Below are 16883 nucleotides of genomic sequence, written 5' to 3'. Positions count from 1 at the left end.
CTGACAGCGATTTTTAACCAAAATTAAGCCTCACTCATGTCAATTTGCGAGAGTTGGAATGTCTGGAGGTGACTCCTGTGAAGCCATTGCTAACTGGGGGAGAATAGAGCCCAGGAGTCCAGGTTCCCAGCCCCCTCCCCACTCTAACCACTAGACCCTCCCTTCCCCCCGAGCTGGGATAGAACCCAGGAGTCCTGGCGCCCAGGTCCCTGCTCTAACCACTAGGCTGCCTTCTCACAGTCCCAGAATCCCCAGCCTCCTATATGCAGACCTGATCAAGCCCTTCATGCCCTTAGGGTTAGGAAACGCCCCCTCAGGACCAGACCCCAGACTTCCCTTCCCTATGCATTGTGGTGGTGGGGGATGGTGCCTCTCCCTTTCCCAAGGGATTGGAACAACTCCCTTTCTCCTGGGGAAATTACCAAGCAAAAAGCTGCCCCCTCCCCTCTCCAGCCCCTTGGCAACATCCCCCTCATCCCTGGAGATTTTCTGCCCAATAATCCCCCAGTCAAGAGCAGGAGATGCAGAGAAAAGCAGCTTAGCTGGGATGGCCTGGCTTTGTGTGCCCCGCAATCAGGGCACAGATTATGGCTGGGCCAGGGCTGCCAGCTTCCTCCCCACCATCCAGCACCACCTGCTAATCTTCCGTGCTTGACCTGAAAATGAAACCTAGTGGGACTGGCGCAGTGCATTCCCCGGGGGCCGTGGCTAAGTGCTGCAGAACAGAACCCAGGAGTCCTGGCTCCTAGGCCCCCCATGGAAATCAGTACACTCCACCTATCTCCCAGAGCCAGAAAGAGAACCCAGGAGTTCCGATTTCTCATACCACTGCTGAAACTACAACACCCCATAAGAACATAAGAAGGTCAGACTGGGTCAGACCAAGGGTCCATCTAGCCCAGTGTCCTGTCTCCCGACAGTGGCCAGTGCCAGGTGCCCCAGAGGGAATGAACAGAACAGCTAATGGCTAATAGCCATTGATGGACCTATCCTCCAGGAACTTATCTAGATCGTTTTTGAACCCTGTTATAGTCTTGGCCTTCACAACATCCTCTGGCAAGGAGTTCCACAGGTTGACTGTGCATTGTGTGAAGAAATACTTCTTTTTGTTTTAAACCTGCTTTTTTGTTTGTTTGGGTTTTTTCATTTTTTTAGATCTCAGTCTGCTTTGGACTTAACTATCTTGAGTAATTTTGTATCGTCCGCAAATTTTGCCACCTCACTGTTTATCCCTTTTTCCAGATCATTTATGAATATATTGGATAGGACTGGTCCCAGTACAGACTCCTGGGGGACACCACTATTTACCTCTCTCCATTCTGAAAACTGATAATTTATTCCCACCCTTTGTTTCCTGTCTTTTAACCACTTACTGATCCATGAGAGGCCCTTCCCTCTTATCCTATGACAGTTTACTTTGCTTAAGAGGCTTTGGTGAGGGACCTTGTCAATGGCTTTCTGAAAATCTAAGTACACCATATCCACTGGATCCCCCTTGTTCACATGCTTGTTGACCCCCTCAAAGAATTCTAATAGACTGGTGAGGCATGATTTCCGTTTACAAAAACCATGTTGACTCTTCCCCAACAAATTGTGATCATCTACCCGACTCCGATCCCAGGGCTGGGACCAGAACCCAGGAGTCTACCCACTCTAACCACTACACACCACCTCCCTCACAGATTCACAGATTCCAAGGCCAGAAGGAACCGCCGTGATCAGTCTGACCTCCTGGATAACACAGGCCAGAGACCTGCCCAGAAACATCACCTGATTGAACTAGAGCCGATCTTTACCGCAGATCCAATCCTGATTTAAACATTTCCAGGGATGGAGAAGCCACCAGGACCCTTGGTAAATTGTTCCACGGGTTAATCGCACTCACTATGCCTTACTTCTGCTCTAAATTTGTCCGGCTTCAACTCCCCGCCCTTGGCTCATGTTCAACCTTTGCTAGACTGAAAAGCCATTATTAGATCCTTGTTCTCCGTGTCGGCACTGATAGATGGAGACCAAGTCCCCCCTGACCCTTCTCGTTGTCAAGCTAAAAACACTGAGCTCCTGAAGTCTCTCGCTCTAGGGCAGGTTTTCTAAACCTTCAATTGTTCTCGGGGCTCTTCTCGGCAACTTATCAACATCCATCTGGACCAGGATCCCAGCCACGGTCGCACCTGGGTCAAATCCAGAGGGAAAATCACCTCCCTGCTTCTCCTGAGATTCCCCTGTTGATGCAGCCCAGGATGGTGTTCGCCCTTTTGCCCACAACTAGAGACCACTCCCGACCCAGAGCCAGAAGAACCCAGGAGTCCTAGTTCTGGAGGAATTCGCCTGCCCCAGCTCAGTCCCCTGTTAAATCTTGGTGCCTTACTCCCAATCTGAATTTCTCGCCTCAGCTCCAGCCATTGGCTCTTGCTCTGCCTTTGCTCTCTGCCTCTGCTCTCAGAAACCGCCCCCCCGCCCCTGCCGCCGCCCCCAGGGCAGTGCTGGCTACCTGGGATCTGGTCACCTCTAAATCTTCTCTGGGGTAAATGAAGTAGAGCCAGCTCCTCCAGTCTCTGGCTCGGAGGCAGATTCTTGGGCCTGTTGCTCTTTTCTGACCCCTGGCCGAAATGTCAGGATCCTTGAAGGGCAGACACCAGAACTGGCTGCAGCAACCAGCCTCAGCAGGGCCAGCGCCCTGCTCCCCCTCGCCATCCCCTGCTCGCTCACCCAACAGCCATGCTGTCTGAGAGGGGGGAGCCGCCCCAGGTGTAGTTGACACAGTGACACCACCTGAGTCTGCAGAGAGCCTGAACCAATTGCTCCAAGAGGGCTGCATTTCCCCATTCTCCTGAGGGAGCCGTTATCTCTGGAGCCTGGTGGCAGCAATTTCTGTCCTCATACTCAGCACATTCCCATCATGACTCCTGAGCCCTTTCCAGAGCTGCTGCTTGCCCCCACACAGTCCCCTGCCTTGCAAGCCAAACTGGCAGCCTTGCCTCCGAGATGTAAGACCTGCATTTGTACTGTTCCATGCAAGGGGCATTTTCCCCCGGCCTCTCAAAGCCAGGCATGGGCTGGCCACCTGGATGGCATAAATCTATCCCAGCCAGCTGTCTTTGCCCACCTCCCCAGGACAGATCGCAGGGGTCCGGAGCCCAGGCTTCAAGGCAAACCTGGTCCTCTCCTGTCCAGCCGCCACAGCAGGGGAATATCACTGGGGGAGAAGGTCCCAGCCTCCCCACCACCACCTCAGTTATCAACCCTCAGATCTGCAGGGATTCACAGGAGCCCCTGGCCCACCTCACCTGGGTAGAAGTCCTTAGACTTGGAGAGCTTGATGGTGGCGCCCGTCTCTTTCTGCAGCTGGACAATGGTCTGTCCCCCTTTCCCGATGATGGAGCCGGCCGCATAGCTGGGGATCAGGACCTTGAGGAAATATTCGCCCTCTTCTGGAGGAGAGGTAGGAGAGAAGCAACCCATTAGCAATGCCATGCCAGGATGGGGCAGTGGTGGGGGATATCAGCCCCCAACGAGAGCTCTGTGGGGCTAGACACCTCCTCTGGAGGCCCCCCACTTTTCCCAACCTGCCCACTGACTATTCCCTGAAAGGGTAGGGCAGCATCTGTCCTGACCCTGTAGCGTATCAGGCTATTACTGGGGAGTACTCGAGTAATAATGCCAGCAGTACTGGAGTAATCATGCCAGCAGTGCTTAGCTCTTAGCCAGGCTTTTCATCTGTCAATTTCAAAATACTCTCCAAGGAAGCAACAGTACCACCGCCCCCATTTCACAGCAGTGGAAAACTGAGGCACAGGGAGGGACCGGTCCAAGGTCAGTGGTAGAGCTGGGGATAGAACCCAGGCGTCCTGACTCCCAGCTTCCCCTGCTTTAACCACTAGACACCACTCCCTTCCCAGAGCTGGGGAGAGAACCCAGGCGTCCTGACTCCCAGCTTCCCCTGCTTTAACCACTAGACACCACTCCCTTCCCAGAGCTGGGGAGAGAACCCAGGAGTCCTGGCTCCCCATCCTCTTCTGGATTTTTAGAGCACCCAGCACAACGGGGTGGTGGTCCAAGACTGGGTGTCCTTGGCTCTGCTGAACCGCTAAGAAGAAACACCATCGCTCGGACGTTACACAGACAGGCGCATTCAAACCACCAGGGGGGCCTTATCCAGGGACCCCCTGGGGAGAGAAAGAACTACACGTGTGACAGATGTCAGTCACACCGCTCAATGTACGACTGGAAGGTCAGGTCCCCCCGAAACAGGTGTGAGATAAGAATAGAATTGATGTTAAGGGGGCTGGCAGGAGGCTGTTGCAGTCGCGGTACCTGGCCACTAGTGGGAGACATGCGCCCCCCACGCCCATGCACTTAACCAGCATGTTGCATTTGGGCCAGAGATTAGACATCACAAAGAGACGTGGGGCTGTCGTCTCATTGGGAAGGTGGGACGGGGGCATGCTCCCAGCTGTAGACTAATGATACCTCGCTCTTTCTTCAGTAGATCTCAAAACGCCTAACAAAGGAGGGTAGCATCATTGTCCCCATAGTACAGATAGGGAAACTGAGGCATGGGGGGGAGGGGGAAGTGACTTGCCTAAAGTCTCCCAGCAGGCCAGGGAGGAGAAGCCACGCCTCTTGCATACCAGCCCCGTGCTCTACCCACTAGGTCCCACTGCCTCACTAAGCACTATGCGCCCACGCTGATATCGTCTTCTCCGGGGTGCAGGAAACAGCGAGATCCGCTGACGCCACACAGGATAGTTACTTTGGGGGCAGGGCATGAGCCGTGATGTGCCTCACTCAAGCCCAAGGTCTGGGTCTGTATTGCTACCCGCATCCCCAAAACCTCCAGCAACAATTCAGTTTGTTCCGTTCTGCCATTACCATTACCCCAGCACCTGGGCACACACCAGCCCAGCCCCCCCACCAGCAATGCGGCTCATGTATGAAGGATGAAGACGGACGAATTCTCGCCTGATCGGGGGGCTGGGCATGGGGGAAGCAAATGAAGCCAACATGAAGTAAAAAGCTAAACTACCTAGGAACTTAGACACAGTACTGGAAGGGGCCTGCATTATAGGCTAAACAAGCCCAGCTTTTTCAGCCTTCTCTTGCGAGATCGGCTTGCCAGTCACCTGATCGGCCTAGCAGCCCTGCTCTGCACCTGCTCCAGTGGGAACTCCTCTGTCTCGAACAGTGCTGGACACAGTCCCTGGCTCTCCGTGGGACATTTCATCTGGAGCTGCTCCATGGTGGCTTTTTCCCTCACCCAGTATGTTGCTCTCTGAAATAGCTGCAGATCCAAGGCAGCTGGTGCTGGGGCGAATGACCGAAGGGCCACATGCAAATGACTCTCTTCTTTGCACCACCCCCTGCTAGGTTGCATGCGCAACGCACGTGAGGGTGACAAGATGTGTAATACTTGCACAGATGTACTCTTGCCACATCAGCATGTGGGTGTAAATTATGCATTTATACACACATGGATATTGGGGTATAATTATAGGTTTGAAGGCCAGAAGGGACCATTTGATCAGTGGCTCTTAGCCTTTCCAGACAGAATCATAGAATATCGGGGTTGGAAGGGACCTTGGGAGGTCATCTAGTCCAACCTCCTGCTCAAAGCAGGACCAATCCCCAATTTTTGCTCCAGATCCTTAAATGGCCCTCTCAAGGATCGAACTTGCAACCCTGGGTTTAGCAGGCCAATGCTCAAACCACTGAGCTATCCCTCCCCCCTATGACTGTACCTCTTTCAGGAGTCTGATTTGTCTTGCCTACCCCCAAGTTACTTAAAAACAACTTGCTTACAAAATCAGACATAAAAATACAAAAGTGTCCCAGCCACACTAGTACTGGCCAATTGCTTCCTTTCTCATTTTTACCATCTAATTATTAAATAAATCAACTGGAATATAAATATTGTACTTACATTTCAGTGTACAGTACATAGAGTGGTATAAACCGGTCATTATCTGTCTGACATTTTAGTTGGTACTGACTTTGCTAGGGCTTTTTATGTAGCCTGTTGTAAAACTAGGCAAATATCTAGATGAGTTGATGTACCCCCTGGAAGACCTCTGCATACCCCCCAGGGGTACGTGTTCCCCTGGTTGAGAACCACAGATTTGGATAATCTCATCTGATCTCTTGTATTATGCAGGCCAGAGAATCCACTCAGTGATTCCTACACTGATCCCAGATCTGGTGGTCGAGCTAGAGCAGAGATTTTAGAAAGAGACACCCAGCCTCCAAGCGACGGAGAAATCCCCTTGTCCCTGGGTCTGCGGTTACACAGGTTAATTCCCCTGCCTGGGTAAAGTGTGCCCCGTATTTCCAGTGTGAATTTCCCTTGTGTCTGCCGCAGCCATTAACTCCCGTTCTGCCTCTGTCACTGATAACACACACTGCAATCCATCCACCCGCAGGGGGGCACAGGCATCATGGCAGCCAGCATTCAAGTTCTGCAAAGCAGCTTAGGGATTTGAGTTTTCGATTCCTAGTCACTGTCGTGGGGTTACTCTCCTCGCTCAAGGTTAATGTTGCCAAGAACTGGCCATTGAAATCCCACAGGGAAATTGCAGCCCATGTGGACATGGTATGTGTATCTTCAGTGGATGGGTGCGCATATGTATTGAGTGTGTGAGTGTGTGTTGAGTGTGCGTGTGGGTGTATTGAGTGTGTTTGTATGTGTGTGTGGTGAATGTGTATATTGCATGTGATCATATACAGTATGTGTGTATTGAGTGTGTGCGTATTGTGTGTGGGTTGAGTGTATATCGCATGTGATTGTGTTGTGTGTACTGAATGTGTAGTGAATGTCTCTTGCATGGGATTGTATACATGTATATTGCATGTTCATGCGTGTACTGAATATACATTGTGTGTGAGTGTATTGTGTGTATATTGCATGGGTTTGTATATGGGTGTATCGAATGTGTATTGTGTGCATTGACAGGTTTCAGAGTAGCAGCCGTGTTAGTCTGTATTCGCAAAAAGAAAAGGAGTACTTGTGGCACCTTAGAGACTAACCAATTTAATTGAGCATAAGCTTTCAGGAGTGTATTGAGTGTATATTGCATGCGATAGCATACCTGTGTATTGAGTGCATGTGAGCCGAGTGTGATATATTGTGCATATTGAACAGAACTTTTAGATGAGACATCTGATGAGCCAATCGGGACGCAGAGATCTGCATATTTTGCTACTTGACTTCACATAACTCTATTATTGGCTGCTGGGGACCCAATCAGGAGGCAGCCTCTGCCTGCGCAATCCAATTGGCTAGCACTGTCCCAGGGCTTGGCCCTGCTGAGCTTTGAGGCCTAGGACAATAGGAAGTCCCAGAGTGGCCAGCCTGGTGCTCTCCTCGTTAATGAGGCCCGTCAGTCCCACAGCACAGCTAGATTCATTGTCCCCCAATCTGCCTGGGGCCTCCTCCCCTCTCGCCTGGACTAACAGCTCCCAAATCTGATGGTCCATGCAGAATGGGCTGCTCCCACGGTGCCAACTAAGCACCCATCATCTCAGCTACTCGTTAAATAATTTCCTCATTACTATTCCAGGTTAGCATAATGACCCCCTCTCCCCCTCCGAGTCATCAGCAGGCTTCGGATTCGGGGACCACAGCACAGCCCTCTGCCACTTCTGCTAAGGGAGTCGCTCCACAGCTGGCAGCAGTAGCAGGCTGTTATATAGAGTGTCCACTAGAAGAGGGGGTGTGGCACATGCCTGGTCGCTGGGTTACATCAGCCACTGCTGTGGCTGACTCTGGGGTGTGAAGCTGGTTATCAATGGGAGGGGAGGCGTGACCATGAGGCCACCAATGGGAGGGGAGGTGTGGCACAGCCCACCAAGACATCTCTTTGAAGCTGAGGTCCATACTCCCGCTAAAGTCTGGGCTGTCCAGGCCCAGAGCTTATTCCAGGTCTCATCCCGCACAGAGAGTGAGTGGTGGGGTGCCCCTCACCCCACAACAGTAGTGGTGTTGCCTGGGGATCGGCCATGCCAGTGCATCCACTGAAATCTGCAACAGGCTGGCAGGGAGCACAGGAATGAATACCCCGCCACAGGGCCCATCTGGCTTAGCGTCCCATCTCCTACAGTGGCCACCACCTGCAGCTGAGGGAGAATCAATCATAGAATCATAGAATATCAGGGTTGGAAGGGACCCCTGAAGGTCATCTAGTCCAACCCCCTGCTCGAAGCAGGACCAATTCCCAGTTAAATCATCCCAGCCAGGGCTTTGTCAAGCCTGACCTTAAAAACTTCCAAGGAAGGAGATTCCACCACCTCCCTAGGCAACGCATTCCAGTGTTTCACCACCCTCTTAGTGAAAAAGTTTTTCCTAATATCCAATCTAAACCTCCCCCACTGCAACTTGAGACCATTACTCCCAGGCAGGCAATTGTGAGATACTGGCTCATGGCCTGGGAAGAGGGAGGGGCTTTTCCCCAACTAACCTAACCCATTCCCATTATCCTGCTACACTCCTGGTGCCAATTGCATCCAGTGGCAGGGAGTTCCACAGACAGAGGGAGGGAAGGACTGATGGACACAGAGATGGACAGAGACATGTGCTACAAGCTGGCAGGTCAAAGCTCTATTGTTCTCTTAGCCACCCCTCCCGCCCCCGAGCCTCCAGTTAGAACATAAGAACAGTCATACAGGTCCAGACCAATGGGCCATCTAGCCCAGTGTCCTGTCTCTGACAGTGACCAGTGCCAGGTGCTTCAGAGGGCATGAACAGAACCCAGCAATCACTGAGTGATCCATCCCCTGTTGCCCATTCCCAGCTTCTGGCAATCAGAGACTCAGGGACAGCCAGAGCATGGGGTTGCGTCCTGTGACCATCTTGGCTAATAGCCATTGATGGACCCATCCTCCCTGAACTTATCTCATTCCTTTCTGAACCCTGTTATAGTTTTGCCTGTCACAACATCCTCTGGCAAGGAGTTCCACAGGTTGACTGTACATTGTGTGAAGAAATACTTCCTTTTGTTTTAAACCTGCTGCCTACTAATATAATTGGGTAATCCCTGGTTCTTGTGTTATGAGAAGGACTAAATGACCCTTCCCTAGTCACTTTCTCCATCCCAGTCATGATTTCATAGACCTCCGTCATATCCCCACTTAGTCATCTCTCTTCGAAGCTGGACAGTACCAGTCTTTTCAATCTCTCCTCATACAGAATTGGTTCCATACCCCTAATCACTTTTGTTGCCCTTCTCTGAACCTTTTCCAATTCTAAGATATCTTTTTTGAGATGGGGTGATCAGAAGTGCCCGCAGGATTGAAGGTACCATGGATTTATATAGTGGCATTATGATATTTTATCTCTTGTTATCTACCCCTTTCCTAATGGTTCCCAGCATTCTGTTGGCATTTTTGACAGCCGCTGCACACTGAGTGGATGTTTTCAGAGAACTATCCACGATGACTCCAAGATCTCTTTCTTGAGTGATAACAGCTAATTTAGACCCTGTCATTTTGTATGCATAGTTGGGATTATGTTTTCCCATGTGCATTACTTTGCATTTATCAACATTGAATTTCATCTGCCGGATTTCTCCTGGCCCTGTCTCTCCCCTGGACTCTCTCCAGTTTATCCACATTTTGCCTGAAGTGCGGCACCCAGAATTGGACACGGGACTCCAGCTGAGGCCTCCCCGGTGCCGAGCAGAGCGGGACAGTTACCTCCCATGTCTTACATACGACACGCCTGTTAATGCCCCCAGAATGATATTAGCCCTTTTCGCAGCGGTGTCACTTCGTTGGCTCATATTCAATTTGTGATCTGCCATCACCCCAGCTCCTTTCCATCTGCGCTGTCGCCTAGCCAGTTAGTCCCCCTTTGTATCTGTGCATTCGATTTGTCCTTCCCCAGTGCAGTTCTTTGCACTTGTCTGCATTGAATTTCATCTTGTTCATTTCAGACAAATTCTCCTATTTGTCAAGGTCGTTTTGAATTCTAATCCTGTCCCTCCCGAGTGCTTGCAACCCCCCCCAGCCCCCCGCCCAGCTTGGTGTCATCCGGAAAATTTATAAGCAACCTCTCCACTCCGTTATCCAAGTCAGTCATGAAAATATTGACTCGTACCAGACTGGACCGAGGACTGACTCCCCCCAGATGCCTTCCCGTTTTGACTTCGAACCATTGATAGCTGCTTTTTGAGTACGATCCTTCCACCAGCTGTGCACCCGCCCCACCGTCACTTCATCGAGAGCCACCTTTCCCTCGTTTGCGAATGAACCCTGCAGTGAAGGGACTGTGTCAAAACCCTTCCTGAAACCAAGATATATCCAGTGGCAGATGAGCCACTGGGCTGACGGGGCCCGTGCCCAGGGGCCCTGGCCAATTGTGGGGCCCTGGAAAAAAACCCACCGCTGGCTGGCGGAAGCCCGGAGCCCTGGGAAGAAGCACCAGGCAGGCGGGGGAAGCCCCTTTTCCTGACCTCTCTCCTCCCGGCAGAAGCGCTGGGTGGGCAAGGCGGAGCAGGGGAAGCCTCCACGCCATGACCCTGGTAGCAGTGCCAGGCAGGCAGGGGAAGTCCCTGCGCCCTGCCCCCACTCCTCAGCAGAAGGGCAGGGTCGGGGAGGCCCCCACACCCTGACCCTGCTCCCTGGTAGAAGCGCCGGGCAAAGCCCCAGCAGCCAGACCCAGCTGCGGCCCTGGGACTGGAGGAGCTCTCACTCCCTGCCATGGCCTCAGGGCTGGGGGACCTCTTGCTTCCTGCCATGGCCTCAGGGCTGGGGGACCTCTCACTCCCTGCTGTAGCCACGGGCCATGGTGGCAGGGACAGAGCTTCTCCAGTCTTGGCGGGGGGGAAGGTTGAGGGGGGCGGAATGGGGCAGGATCATGCGTGGAACAGGGGTGTGACGGTGGGGGGGAAGGGGCAGAACAGGGTGTGGCTGTGGGCGGGGCCGCAGGCAGAAGGGGCGGGACCATACGCGGAAGGGGAGGGGAGGGCCCCCACACTTGCTCTGACCCAGGGCCCCACTGCTTCCCCGATCCACTAGGCCTGTAACCCTGTCAAAGAAGGATATGAGGTTTGTTTGGCATGATTAGTTCATCGTGGCTATTGTCCTCCAGGTGCAAACAAATAGATTGTTTAATAATTGATTCCAGTATCTTTCCCAGAATCAAAGCTAGACTGACTGGTCTATAATTCCCCGGGTCCCCTTTGTTCCCCCTTTTAAAGCTAGGTTCTGTGTTTGCTATTCTCCAGCCCTTTGGGACTTCACCTGTTCTCCGTGAGTTCTCCAAGATAATTGCTAACGGTTCTGAGATTGCTTCAGCTAGTTCCTTAAGTACACTGGGATGAATTTCATCAGACCCTGCCAGCTTGAATTCATCTACCTTATTTCAATATTCTTAACCTGTTCTTTCCCTATTGTGGCTGGCATTCCTTCCCCCCGATTGTTACTATTAATTGTGTTGAGTATCAGGTGAAGATTGAAGCAAAATAGGCATTAAACACCTCCCACTTCTTCATGTCGTCCATTGTTAGCTCTCCTTCCTCTCTGTGTAGAGGATCTGCACTTTCCTTCCGCTTTCTCTTGCCCCTAATGCAATTAAAGAATCTCTTCTTATTGCCCCTGCCGTCCCTTGCTAGGAGATACTCATTTTGTCCCTTAGCCTTCCTGATTTTGTCCCTGCGTGATTGTACTGTTCTTTTGTACTCCTCCTTAGCAATCTGTCCATGTTTCCACTTCTTGTAGGATTCCTTTTTGATTTTCAGGGCTTTAAAGTGGAGCCATACTGGCCCCTTACTGTTCTTCCTAGCTTTCCTTTGCAGTGGGACAGTCGGCAGTGGTGCGTTTAATATTGTCTCATTGAGCAGCCACCAGCTCTCCTGACCTCCTTTACTCCTTAGTTTTCCTTCCCAAGGGAAGTCACCTACCAGCTCCCTGAGGTTGTTAAGAACTGTTTTTTAGAAGCCTCCCATCCTTATTCTCACTCACTCCTTGCCTTCCTTGGAATCATGACATCTATCATTTCACGGTCACTTTCACCCACATTCTCTCCACCTTCAGATTTGCTACCAGTTCCTCCCTGTCAGTCAGAATCCGATAACTGCCCTCCGGTTACGTCCTCCACGCTCTGAAACAAGAAGCTGTCCCCGGTACAGTCCAAGAACTTATTGGAGAGTTTAAGGTTTGCCGTGGGACTTTCCCAGCAGAGGTCTGGGTAGTTAAAGTCCCCCTTTACTACCAGGTCTTGTGTTTTGGATACTCCCCCATCCACCTCTATAGTAGACCTCTATCGTAACGTCACCCCGATTTTTCCCCTTATACGCTAGGTGCCTCCTAGTTCTGCTACTTGGAAGTAGCAGGAGAATGCCTTGGCCCTTCTACCCAGCCCCAGATACCCGCAGGGATGTGACTGCCCGTCTCCCAGCCACCAGCAGGGCCCACACTGCTTCATGCCAGCCCCTGTCCAGAACACCATTCAGAGCTGGGACCCTGGGGCCCATACGGGGAGTGTAGGCGCAAGACCCCGTGTCGCCCATCCCCCAGCAGGTGTCTGCCCCGCCCTGAGATACTGGCATATCTCCAGCTCAAGCCTCCCTGAGCTGCCAAAGAGCCGGCTTGACGGGGACGCTTCTCAGCCCAAATCCACTTAAAGAGGCACCTCTGGGGTAGATTAAGCCAGTTAAGTAATTACAAGAGGCAATGAATTCCGAGCCGATCCTCGCAGAGCATCTGCCTCCACCAGAGCCCTGGCCACGGACTGGGACCCCCCGGCTCTGCGTCAAGGGGGACCCTGATCCCTGGGAGATTTGAACCTGAATCTGCCCCTCCCCCAGGATTTAGGGGCCTCCTGATTGGGGTTCTGCCGTGTCAGGTCAAGGATCCTAGGTCAATATCGTGGGCGCTGGCCCAGTCAGTGGGAGCGGTCCTCAGAACCACCTCTCAGCACAGACGCTTTAAGAAAGCCAATGTTTAGCCCCAGATACAGGATGAAGGCAGGGAAGACCGATTAGGACCCCTGTCCCTTTAAGGCAGGGGCTCCACAGCCCTCTGGGCGCGCGAGGTACATCCCAAGAAAGAACTTTCAGGTCACCTCTCCTACTCCCAGCTCTGAGAGGAGAGTCGGGGCCAGTGGTTAGAACCAGGGGGCCTGGGAGTCAGGACTCCTGGGTCCTATTCCCTGCCACTGTGCAGGTGGTCAAGCACCCCTGATATTTTTTCTGCCCCCCTCAATTTGTTTTAAGCAAAGGCACCATATTCTGCTTACACCGGGGGAAGTGCATGAGTGTGGGGAAGGTGGGTTGGGGTTTCTGCTCATCATTAATTAGGTCTATTACAGAAGCTCCTAGAGTTCAAGGCCTCCTAGTGTCAGGCACTGCCCAGACACAGCGTGACCCACAGGAGCTGGAACTAGGGGTGCAGGTGGTGCTGCTGCACGCCCAGGCTTGAAGTGCTTTCCATTATATACAGGGTTTACAGTTTGATTCAATGGCTCTCAACACCCCCACTATACACATTGTTCCAGCACCCCTGCAGGAACCGAGATCAGGGCCCCATCGCACCGGGCGCTGTCCAGACACACAGTGACCGAGGTCAGGGCCCCTCTTCTGGAGGGCCCGTGCCAGTGTGCGCCAGGAATCCTGCCACCCCTCCAGCGCCCAGCACTGCTGCCCACACTGCGAGGGCTGAGGGAACCCACCCAGCCCATCCTTTTGGGAGCAGTCGGACCAGCCTCGCTGCTGGACAGGGTCCCGGAGCAAAGGCTTTTGGGAAATTCCCCCAGTGCCTCGTGGAAGAGCATGGCCCAGCTCAGCCAGCTGGGCCCCATGGACCCTCCCAGCCATGGTGGTTCTGTGGGCCGAGCCGGTCTCAGCCCCAGGGGATGGGAACCAGGAACTCTGGCTGATCCCAGCTGGCTTGCTCCAGCCTGGCTCCAAGGCCCTGTGCCCGCCTCGCTCACCACCGTGCCCTTGGCTTTGGTCTTCCTTGCCCAGGGTCACCAGCTGAACCCATCACCACGATGCCCTCACTGCAAACCAGGCCAAGATCCCTTCCCCATCATGCAACGGGGTTGCCAGTGAGAGACGGCCACACTGGCCCTCCCTGCTGAGGGAAAGGACCCTCAGGCCAGAGGGCATCCTGCTGTCCCATCCCCTGGCAGCAGCTTGGACCAGGGCCAAGGGCCACCCAGGTGCTTTGAGGGGTTCAGCTAAGATGAAGCCCGGTTTGCGGGGGACCTCTCTCCCCACAGAACCTGGGTTTAAGGGGGACCCCTTTCCCCACAGAGCCTGGGTTTGCAGGGGATCCTTCTCCTCAAATAGGCCAGGGCGCCACACACCAAACCCCACCCCATTTCCACTCTCCCCTCCCCCCCCGATCTTTTCCCACTCAGACCCAGGACTCCCCAGCGCCCCTTGCATCCCCCACCCCAGCTGGCTTGGAGCCTTCACCGGGATCCCTCCCCCGCTCGGCTCTTGCGCATTGCCCTGGCAACCGGCCTCCTTTTGCCAATGCAGGCCAGATTCCAACAACCCGACCTGTCTCTACATCACGGCCCCCAATCAGAGATCCCCCCCACCTCAGCCCCGTCGTGATCAATCCGACCCCGCCACGTCCATCCTCGGTGAAAGAACAGAGACGCCACAATGCAACCGGCCCAAAAGGGATGGAGAAACCAACGGCCAAATACCCGGGTAACAGCCCAGATCCTTGATTCAGTGTCATTTCCCTCATTCAGTGTCATTTCCCTCAGGGCCAGTCATTCCAGCCCTTCCCGCGGAGCTAAGATGCCCCAGTTCTTTTAGCCTGGTGTCTGGTCTTTTATCGCTCTAATTCACGCCTCGCTTTTGGAAATCTCCTCCCTGCCGGTACATTAGCCCCATCAGTACAGCGATGATAATCCGCCGGGCCGATTCCCCAGAGGAATCTGCGTTCAGCTGCAATATTTATCGCTCCTCACCAAAAGGCCAAATGCAAACAGCTCTAAATGTTAATTACATCACGAGGGTTATGGTGGGTGAGCGTGGCTGCAAGTTCACACACACACACACCTGCACCATCCTGGGCAACAAAGACACGCCACTGCTGAGACCCAGCAAGGTGGCCCTCGGCTCCGACCCAGTGCCTGAAATTTCAGTGCCGTCCTCCACCTGGTGCTGAGGATTTCAGCCCCTGCCAGTTTCCTCTTTCGTGGCGGAAAACATGGATCTGGGTGGCTTTGGAGAAAGGGCCTGTTCGCATGGGGCTGGTGGCGAGCTGAATGCGGCTGGGCCGCTTACTGTTTGCGTTCTGGCACCGGTGGGGGAAGACAGACAGCTCCGGCATCTTGGCCCTTTGCAAAGAGCGAGCTGCTCGATGGATATGTATTGTTTGCCGAGCCTTTCCCCGCCCCCCCCCGGCCCTGCCCCACGCACGCAGTGTCTTTCAAATACCCCAGCTGCCACCCTCCCTTGCCCTCTGCCGGCATCCACGCCGCTTCCTTCCTGCCCTCTGCCCCCTTCACATCCTCCAGCAAAGGCTGGGAAGATCTGACAGCTTTGCCATCCTGCATGTGTGTTTGTGTGTGTGTGTTTGTGTGTGTGTGTGCGGGTGTCACCCCCTCCCGTCTTCCCCCACCAAGCCGCTATCAAATGGACAGTTATTCTCGCCTCCATTTTGACACTGCAGCTGGATATAGATATGTCTGTTGCAATTTTTTTGTGTGTCGCGGGGGGACGGACACACAGGGAAAAGGGAGGAGAGGGCTGGGATTTTACATCTCCTCCCCCCTTCCCCCCCGGCTCGAAGGCTGCAGATGCTTGCCGGTGCCCAGCATTTCACAGCAATCGGATTATTATTTTTTAACGCTAGGATTGCGGGGGGGTGGGGGCTCAGTCCCAGGTGGGGAATCTGAGCAATAGGGTTTACATGCTAGATGGAGGGGGGTGGCTTGGGCAAGAGGGGGGCAGGATGGAGGGGAAATCTCCATCCATGGGGTGGGGGGGCAGGATGGAGAGGTGGGTTCCCTATCCGTAGGGTGCAAGGCAGGATGGGGGGAATTGCCTATCCTTGAGGTGGGGGGGATGGGCAAGATGGAGGGGAAATCTCCATCTGTGAGATGGGGGGCAGGATAGGGGTAGGATCACCATCTGTGGGGTGGGGGGAAGGATGGGGGGTGGTATCCCCATCTGTGGGGGGGCAGGATGGGGCACATCCCCATCTGTGGAGGGGGCAGGATGGGGAGATCACCATCCTTGGAGGGGGCAGGATGTGGGGTGGGGATCCCCTCTCCAAGTGGGTGGGTTGGAAGCAGAGAAGGGGATAGTTGGGGGGCGGATCGGGTTGGTGTGGGGAAGGGGGGGTGGAGCAGGAGACCCCTGTCCTTCGGGCGGGAGGTGGGGGTGGAGCGGGGCGGGGGGCCAGGCTGGTGTTCGCGGCGGGGGGGTGAGGGTGGAGAATCTGCCCTGGCAGCACAGGTCCCGCAGTGAGAAGTGGGGTGCTGCAGACTCCCCCCTTTCACCCTCCCCCCCCTGCAGCTTACCTCCTGTGTTGCTGCGCTTGGTGCTGATGGCCTCGGTGGGGGTCTCCAGGGGCCTCTTCCTGGAGTCGGGGGGGTCCGATTCCATGTGGGGGGGCGGCGGCTGCTGGGGCTGCTGGTGGGACGCCGAGAAGATGCCGTTCTGGTGCACGGAGCCGCCTGCCATCATCTTCATCCTCAGGGCGAATCTCCCACCCCCTGCTCGGGATCCGGCCGCCTAGCCAGGAGGAGGAGGAGGAAGAGGGAGGATGCACGGGCGCGGGGGGTGGGGGGAATAGAGAAGGGAGGGGGAGGAGGGATGCACGGGATGGGGGCAAGGGGGTGCACTGGGGTAGGGACAGAGGGGTGCACGGGGTGGGAGCAGAGGGGGGTGCACGGGGTGGGGGCAGAGCCTAGGGGTGCTAGG

General features: G+C 54.2%; 1 protein-coding gene across 3 annotated transcripts in view; it reads right to left on the bottom strand.

The window, feature by feature from the left end:
- Positions 1–16652, bottom strand: part of NOVA2 (NOVA alternative splicing regulator 2) — a 36789-nt gene extending 20137 nt beyond the window's left edge. Inside the window, exons 1-3 of one of the 3 annotated variants that reach the window (XM_077840344.1) lie at positions 16481–16565; positions 13962–13964; positions 3288–3431 (exon numbers count right to left, since the gene is read on the bottom strand). In XM_077840344.1, the coding sequence (XP_077696470.1) occupies positions 3288–3431; positions 13962–13964; positions 16481–16565 (232 nt within the window). Of the gene's footprint in view, positions 1–3287; positions 3432–13961; positions 13965–16480 lie in introns of all 3 variants that reach the window. The other 2 variants (XM_077840342.1, XM_077840343.1) reach the window with 2 other exon arrangements.
- Positions 16653–16883: the final 231 nt, after the last annotated feature.

This window comes from Eretmochelys imbricata, chromosome 23, assembly GCF_965152235.1.
Source record: "Eretmochelys imbricata isolate rEreImb1 chromosome 23, rEreImb1.hap1, whole genome shotgun sequence".
In the NCBI taxonomy this organism is placed as follows: Eukaryota; Metazoa; Chordata; order Testudines; family Cheloniidae; genus Eretmochelys; species Eretmochelys imbricata.
Note: the sequence above shows the minus strand (reverse complement) of the source record. Positions and strands in the feature narration are given on the sequence as shown.